This window comes from Lolium rigidum, chromosome 1, assembly GCF_022539505.1.
Source record: "Lolium rigidum isolate FL_2022 chromosome 1, APGP_CSIRO_Lrig_0.1, whole genome shotgun sequence".
Lineage (NCBI taxonomy): Eukaryota > Viridiplantae > Streptophyta > Magnoliopsida > Poales > Poaceae > Lolium > Lolium rigidum.
The window spans coordinates 339,936,044-339,944,337 of NC_061508.1; the positions used below are offsets into that span (position 1 = coordinate 339,936,044).

At 48.0% G+C, this 8,294-nt stretch overlaps 1 protein-coding gene across 2 annotated transcripts; it reads left to right on the forward strand.

Moving 5' to 3' along the window:
- Window positions 1-2,495: 2,495 nt before the first annotated feature.
- Window positions 2,496-7,278, forward strand: LOC124700872. Of its 2 annotated transcripts, none has more exons than XM_047232935.1 (9): window positions 2,496-2,639; window positions 4,343-4,792; window positions 4,937-5,108; window positions 5,202-5,496; window positions 5,746-5,821; window positions 5,941-6,031; window positions 6,375-6,454; window positions 6,536-6,802; window positions 6,916-7,278. In XM_047232935.1, exons 1-8 carry the CDS (start codon window positions 2,595-2,597, stop codon window positions 6,788-6,790), a joined length of 1,464 nt encoding a protein of 487 aa, XP_047088891.1. In that variant the 5' UTR covers window positions 2,496-2,594; the 3' UTR covers window positions 6,791-6,802; window positions 6,916-7,278. The 2 variants fall into 2 exon arrangements, with proteins under 2 accessions (XP_047088891.1, XP_047088897.1); XM_047232941.1 differs by having other exon boundaries at window positions 5,749-5,821.
- Window positions 7,279-8,294: the final 1,016 nt, after the last annotated feature.

An 8,294-nucleotide genomic window follows, 5' to 3' on the forward strand; every position in this document is an offset into this window, starting at 1 on the left:
GGCCGTGGGGAGGTGCACGTCCCCCACGGCATTGGGACGCCGGCGTCCCGGAACATCCGCGCCACCGCTACGGTGACGTAGATCCGCTCGCGTCCGGGAGGCGCCGGCGGCCCCATTGCGAACGCCGGCGGCGCGACTTGCCGGCCGGCCGCCGGCCTCGTGGTCGTTGGCGGAAGGCTCGAACTCGCGCTTCGGGGCCATGGCGGCGCGGAAGCTTCGAGCTCGCGCGTGCGGCCGGAGTGGAAAGTGGGGACCGGATAGGGACAGTCCACTTCCCCGATCCACATTTAATAGGACCGGGGCACCGACAGTGGGCCGGCCACGCGGACAGGGCGGACACGCGAGGACGCCGCGTGCCATCCGCGGCCACGCAAACCCGGCCCAGATTTGGGCCGGGTTTGCGCTCGTTCCGGACGCCGCGGCCGTCCGCTTTTGCGGTGCGTCCCCGCGTTGGGCCGGGTTTTTGTCCGGATCGACCCATCCGGACGCGCGGGCGCGGGATGGGTCGCCCCGTTGGAGATGCCCTAAACTAATAAGCTGAGAGCTTGAGAGGAACTAATCAGCGTCCCTCGCTTGCTTACCAACCGGAAAAGAATCCATCTGGCATGCTTGATTCTCACTACTCACTAGGGCCAAGCGTGCTGGAAAATATATAGAAATTCTGTTAAAGTACACATTGTGTCCCTAAGAAAAGTGTATGTTCTGCATGATGTATTACAATTTCTTCATTTTAGTGAATGAGACGTCTTCGCTTTTCGTGTTTTTTTTATCAAAGTGACTCTAAATATATAAAGATTGCTGGTATAAAATTAGCACCATTAAAAATATTTTTTAAATGAATCCAACGATACTAATTACATAGAATATAATCAAGATTTTGTTGCTTAACTTTTTTCAGTCCAATTTCATCTTATAATGCGTGTGCGTCTTATTTATCAAAAAAATGGATGTAGTAGTACACTTAGGATAGACTGTGGTTTGTGAAAATAGATTAGGTTATTCACACAAATAAATAGATTAGGTTTTACCGCTGATTGAGACTGACTGTTGTCCGCGTGGCTAGTTAGGCTTATTCTTTCGATGTGAAGCAATATTCTAACACATAGCAAGATGTCTATGGCGATTTTGACGTTCCACCCTTTCGACATCAATCGTGTGTCTTTATATTACTCCCTCCGTTTTACAATTCTTTGACGTGGTTTCAGTTCAAGTTTAAATTCATTTTTTGCCGGGAAGATTAAATTAATTTAAACTAAAACCATGTTAATAACTATGAAACCTAGGGAGTACTATATTCGTTATTTTTGAAAAGTTCAGCTATATCTACCACTTGTTGACACTCGGCAGCCGTGGTGCCAATGATTTACTCCATCTCCTTGATGCAGGGATCTAGATGGAGGTCCAGAGCCCAATGAGATAAGTAGGAAACCCAGGGGCTAAAGTAATAAAAGAGCATTAACAAAGTTGCCAACCAATTTTCCGGCCAGACTTTTCCTTTTTCTTTGCGGGAAATTTTACTTTTTGCCCTGTTTTACTTGAACACTCTACGATTTGCCCTTCTTTACTTTGACTTCAATTTTTTGCCATGCTTTAGTTTGCCGGTTGATTATTTGCCCCTGCCATACTGGGCCCACACCAATAGACTAAAATGCCCCTTTGTGACCTGGGTTGAACGAGTCTTGCACGAACTGTCTGTTCCCTTTTCTTCGAATAGAGCGCATGGCCTGAGAGGAGGAGCAGCAGCCGCACGTCGCCGGCGCGACCATGCCCCACGCTTCCACCCCTCTCCTACTCTCATGTTGCTCGCTCGTCGCCGTCGGAGCCCCAATCAGCCTCTCCTTCGCCGCCGTCGGCCCCCAGCACTTCCGGCTCTTCCCATAGGCTCCGCCGGCGAGATCCCCCCTTTGCGCCGCCGGAGGCAGCAGCGACTCGTCGCTCTTGGCTGCGCCCACCCTTCCCGAAGACGGACCCCCTGGTATCCAGCTTCCCCTCGACCGGCTCGTCCGTGGAGAGTCTGCCCCTGTACATCCACTCCGGATCGGGACCTCATCTTGCTGGAGCATGGACATGAGGTTCCAGGCGGTGGCGCACGCGCGGGGATGGCGACGTGGGGGACAGCGAGGAGGAGGGAGGTAGAAAGATATGGGCCAGGGGCTGCTACATGGAATCGAAGAGGAGATGGAGGCCTTGAGATGCAAAGCTTCGTGGAGAGGTGCGGCGGCGAGGGGCGGAGCGCCGGCAACTGGTCAACAGCTGTTCTTCACTGCCTTTCTTAACAGGGGCAGTTTTGTCTTAAGTTTTTTCTAGATTCTCAAAAGAAAAGAAAATAATCCAAAAGGGCAAATAATAAAGTTACCAAAGTAAAGGGTGGCAAAAAAATGATGTCAAAGTAAAAGAGGGCAAATCATAGACTACCCAGGTAAAGGAGGGCAAATAATAAAATTCCCCTTTCTTTGCAGTGCTGCCCAACGGCGCAACCCCAGCACCAGCGGTCCAGCACTACCTGCCTCTCTCTGTCTCTCCCTACCTCGCTCGCCCCGAATTCTCGCGTCTCCCGCTGCCTTCCAAAGCATCGAGCCGCCCGCCCGCCGCCCATGGACGGCGCCGCAGGACCACCGCCGGGCTCCGGCGATCGCGCGGTGAGATCCCGCCGCAACCACTCCTCAGACTTGCTGTTCTTTGTCCAACGATTATTGCTGTTCTTTTTCTCCAAAATTTTGGTGCCGCTCTGCTGCTTGCTTGTGTCCGTGCTGGGACATGAGTAGCAGATTTACTGCCTGTCTACTGATTGTTTCCTCGCGCTCTTGCTAGATTCCGCGCTTAATTTTAAGTTCTTGAATTCCAAAGATGCGAGTTTGGTGCCGAATCGCGCTTCGGCTCGGCGAATCTTTGTTTTTCATGTTTTGGGCAGCTTCGATTCCTACAGGGAGATCCACTTTTCTTGATTTCTTCCTCTACCGGGGTGGCTTTTCCCCAATTGTGATAAACTGTTCATTTCTGCCTACCTTGGCTTCCCTGTCTGTCACTGTCCTCACATGAGCTAGAATTGTAGTACAGTAGTAGCATCTAGTATGGGGTTTCCCTCCCTTGCCTTTTCTGGGAAGAATTTACTCTATGAACTGCCTTGCTGTGTATGTGCCGATGTAGCTACTAGTTTGATTGTTTTGCATTAGTTAGTTGGATGCATTGTTGCCTTAGGAATATAAGACCAGCTTTAATTATTTTTAATAGCATTGGCAACTAAATGACCAGTCTTCCCAATCAAAAGAATTATATGTTCAGTCAGGTAGGTATTGACTACATTCTGTGGTCCTCGTGGACTCACGGGGTCATGGTGATGGTGTAGTCACACTCCTACGATTCTTGTTCCTTGCCCATGTGTGAATTTAGAGTTCTAAACTATGTGGAAGAGGAGGGTTCATACAGCTGCACTGAGGTAGTACATCTGATGGTGCTACTCCATTTGTCTAGAAGCTAAGATCATCTTGATGAAGTGTATCGGCTAAAGAATCATCATTTGCTCCTTACATCTTACATAGATTCCGCGCTTAATTTTAAGTTCTTGAGTTCCAAAGATGTGAGTTTGGTAGCGAATGGCGCTTCAGCTCGGCGAATCTCTGCGCGTTTCTTTGTTTTTCATGTTTCGGGCAACTTCGATTACTACCGGGAGATCCATTTTTCTTGATTTCTTCCTCTACCAGGGTGGCTTTCCTCAATTGTGACAAACTGTTCATTTCTGCCTACCTTGGCTTCCCTGTCTGTCACTGTCCTCACATGAGCTAGAATTGTAGTACAGTAGTAGCATCTAGTATCGGGTTTCCCTTGCCTTTTCTGGGAAGAATTTACTGTATGAACTGCCTTGCTGTGTATGTGCCGATGTAGCTACTAATGTGATTGTTTTGCATAAGACCAGCTTTCATTATTTTTAATAGCATTGGCAACTAAATGACCAGTCTTCCCAATCAAAAAAATTATGTTCAGTCAGGTAGGTATTGACTACATTCTGCGGTCCTCGTGGACTCATGGAGTCATGGTGATGGTGTAGTCACACCCCTACGATTCTTGTTCCTTGCCCATGTGTGAGTTTAGAGTTCTAGACTATGTGGAAGAGGAGGGTTCATACGCTGCACTGAGGGAGTACATCTGATGGTGCTACTCCATGTGTCTAGAAGCTAAGATGATCTTTATGAAGTGTATCAGCTAAAAAATCATCATTTGCTCCTTACATCTTACATAGAAAGATTCATGCCCTTCTCTTCCTCCTACTCTGTTAATTTTACATGCTCAGTTACATTATTACTGAACAGAGATTATTGACAGTAATTTTTGCTTGACCATGTAGGTACCGAACCGGGATGACAATGCCCAAAGTGCACAGGGAAATAATTCACGAAGGCCAAACCTTTCTCTGCAAATACCACTTAGGACGTTGGATAGCCATGTACCTACTTCAACAAGAATTAACATATCCGCCAGCCCTAGTTCGACAAGAGCTGGGTTGCCACCAAGGCCTAATTCAGCTAGACCAAAATCATCGATCAAGAACACCATTCCCCAGCAGAGTTTCAGGCTAAGGAATGCAGCACAGGAAGGTGATCGGACAAACCTTCTAGTTCCTGGGGCAGGATCAGAAGGGTTGCACGATAATCCAACTCCAAGATCTTTTTCTTTTAGAAAGGTCATTAACTCGTTATCGGCAAAACGCACATATTCTTTGCCTGTCACACCTGTAGCAACTTCAGATAAAGCTTCTCCTCCGGGAATTCAGATAGATAACAAGCCAACTACATCAGTAAGTATATAAATATCTTCTCTTGTATCCAGATAAATGCTAGATTTTAGTTTATGCATGCCCAGATGGAAATGAGGCCTCACATTTTTGCCGTTTTACTAAGGTGTTTACTTTTTTGTTTAAATGTGTTTATAATGTTGGCAGCAACCAGAAGTTCAACCACAAATTAGGCGGTCCCTTTCAGTACCAGGAAATCGCAAAAATAGAAGTTTGAGGAGAGCAGATTCATTAGGTGTCATCCGTGTGATTCCAACAACTCCACGACCTGTTCCAGATACAATTGCATCAAATGATACCATTGAAGAAACGGTAGACGGTATGTACTATTTTCAAACCTCTACTCTTATATTTCGATAGATCATTTACTTCAGAAACCAGCATGTGTTCATTCAAGTGCAACCTTTGTCAGCTCCTGAAGATGGAGGTGAAGATATCCCTGAAGAAGAAGCAGTCTGCAGAATTTGTCTAGTTGAACTCAATGAAGGAGGGGAAACACTTAAAATGGAGTGCAGCTGCAAAGGAGAACTTGCCCTTGCTCACCAAGATTGTGCTGTCAAATGGTTTAGCATCAAGGGAAACAAGATATGTGATGTCTGCAGACAAGAAGTTCAGAATCTGCCTGTGACTTTGTTGAGAATACCAACTCAAACTGTTAACAGGCGACTAGTAAATGGTGCTCAGCAAACAGCATCTCAGCAGTACAGGTAAGGATACTTGATAAGTTGGGACCATACGTTGGCTCACAGTTATTTTATATTTATTGCTATTAGGCAAGTATACTGTTCTTCATGTGCCCAGATTTTTGAATCAGACAAGGGAACCTTGTTTTTAAATGCATTTTCCATTATTTTTGTATGCTTGGTTTTCACTCTTAGAAGTTAGAGAACAGCAATGCAATAAATATTAATCGATGACTTTGCATGTTCGGCAAAATCTGACACTTGAAACTCTAGCAGATTTTGGCAGGACATTCCAATTTTGGTGATGGTTAGCATGCTTGCGTACTTCTGTTTCTTGGAACAACTTCTGGTATGTGGTCCCTTGCTTCTTTCTTTACTAGTACATTTGTATGCAACTGCACCTTTTTTATATTTATTTTCAGATTTGTGGAATCCATCTAAATTACATTTATTCTTTCACTGGAACAGGTTACTAATCTGCAGTCACATGCACTAGCGATTTCATTGCCTTTCTCGTGCGTGTTAGGCCTCCTTTCTTCCATGATAGCATCCACTATGGGTAATTATCTATAATCTCATCTTTGCCATTTTGGGAAGCATTTAGAACATCAGGAAAAATAGATATCTTATTCAGACAGTTAACTGGTTCCGTGTTTCCTGTGCGGCAGAAGACCCAAACGCTGGTAGTTCATTATTACCTGTTTCGGACTTCAGTTTTGCATTTAGTTTGTTAAAACTTGCATCATGAGTTCAAGTGTACAAAGGAAGCCGATGGTTGTACATCCGGTTCCAGTATTTCTGCAGTAAAATTGCTGTGCCAATTTGCATAGGGTTACAATATGTCTGTTATTTAGTGGACTTCCTGTCAACATTCTCATGTGTGGTTCTTCTTAATCATGCAGTGACCAAAAGCTACCTGTGGGCCTATGCTTCCTTCCAGTTTGCTATTGTGATCCTGTTTTCTCATATCTTCTACAATGTGGTATGAAACTTCTTCCCTAGTTACATCTGATGCAGGTAGTGCGTTTTGTCAAACCTCTTAATGCTACCATAAAACTTGCAGTTAAAAGTGAACCCAGTCCTTGCTGTCCTTCTCTCCTCGTTCACTGGGTTTGGGATTGCTATCAGTACAAACTCACTGCTGGTGGAGTTCTTGAGGTGGAGATCTAGGAGGAGGAGCCGACGGCTAGCTCAGGCTCAGCCCGTGAATGAAGGTCAGGATCCCGAATCTGGGAATAGCGCTGCTAGTGAAAACAGCGGTGACAGGCAGCAGCGGCAACAAGGGCAGCATCCTGAAGCTGGCAATAACATCGTCTGATGAATCATTCAGGTTTGTTACCAACAAAGTTTCAAAGGCTCACTTGGTCGCTTTTTCTCCCAGTGAGAGCTTCAACTGATGTTTATTCATGTACTTACAACCGGTCTCGCTGTTGCTTTCTGCAGACCAACACGTGCGATGAGCCAATGCTGTGCGAATAGCTAGCTTTGATCTGTGCAGTAGTCGTAGCTTGTCGGACTTCAGAGCCGCGATCACGAGCCAATGGATGGTAGTTAGTCTGGCAGATTGACATCGAATTTGCGGTTTCCAAGTTGTATAAGCTTAATAGATCCCTGAACCTACAGAATCACACCGGAAAGTGAGTGCAGCTAGCTGTTGTGATTCAACAGTCATATATGTAGGCATATACGAAAGTGAAATATAGTACTGCGAGAGCTCCTTAGCTTGCCTGTGAGAAGCTTTACGAACGATTTGTTCGGAGTGAGTATTCCTCTTATAAATGAAATGAAATTTGTTCTGTTGTGTCACAACTTGTCTGAACTCGTGACCACAGGATTGTGTGTCCATGTATTGTTTACTGTAAGATACTACTGCAGTATGTTCTCCTCTGTGTTGGGCAGTTCATCGACTGTTCTCCTCTGTATCTGGGACTTGTCCTCTGTTCGCTCGAGCAGTTGAGTTCAGTGAACGCGTCTGTCTGCTGCAGTGCAGCACCGTCCACGAACGCAGGCGCGGCGCGGGCGCTTGTGTCGGTCGCACACTCGGACGGGCCTCCACGAACGAGCGAGAGTTGCGAGCTCCACGCAGCCGGCGTCCACCACACAGACACAGCAGCAGGACACCTAAATCGAAGGAGGGCCTCCTCAAGACGTGCTGCTGCAGCCGCTCGACGGAGCAACGGCATCATGCCGGCGGTAAGGAGGCCACAGCTGCGACGACTGACTCCGTGAACTGCGGCGAGTGCATCTCCGTCGTGGCCCGCGCGCGCGCGCACGCACGCCTAGAATTAGAATATCCCTTGAGCTGGCTGGCACAGCAGTGATGAGCCCGACCCAGTGCGCCGCGTGCGTTCCGGCGCCGCCCACAGTCGTAGGAGCTCGTCGACGTGAGCGTGAAGAGGGTGGGGGTTACGCGGACACGAGCTTCAGGCCAGGTATCCGTGCTGCAGAGCTGGCCGCGCGACACGGCGTTCGCCACCTCGAACGGCTTGGTGCCTCACCCTGCCATCGTTCGCCGCCCGTCGCGACCTTGGTTGCATCCGGCGCCGGCTTGACGTCCTCATGACCCGCGCGCGCGTCGACGTCGCCTACGTACACGAGTGCACGCCCGGCGTGGGATCCTGGGCAGAGCAGGTCCAACAGCTAGCCGCGCGGTGACGTAGAGCGATCGGCAGAGGCTGGCTGCGCACGACGGTGAGCGAGCCGCAGAGGACGGTGGCGGAAGAGGAGGGTGATCCGGTGAGCAGGTATCATGCCCGTTCGAGGTGGCGAGCGCCATGTCCTCTTGTCACCCCCAGAATGACCTTCATCGTCTCTCCATCATG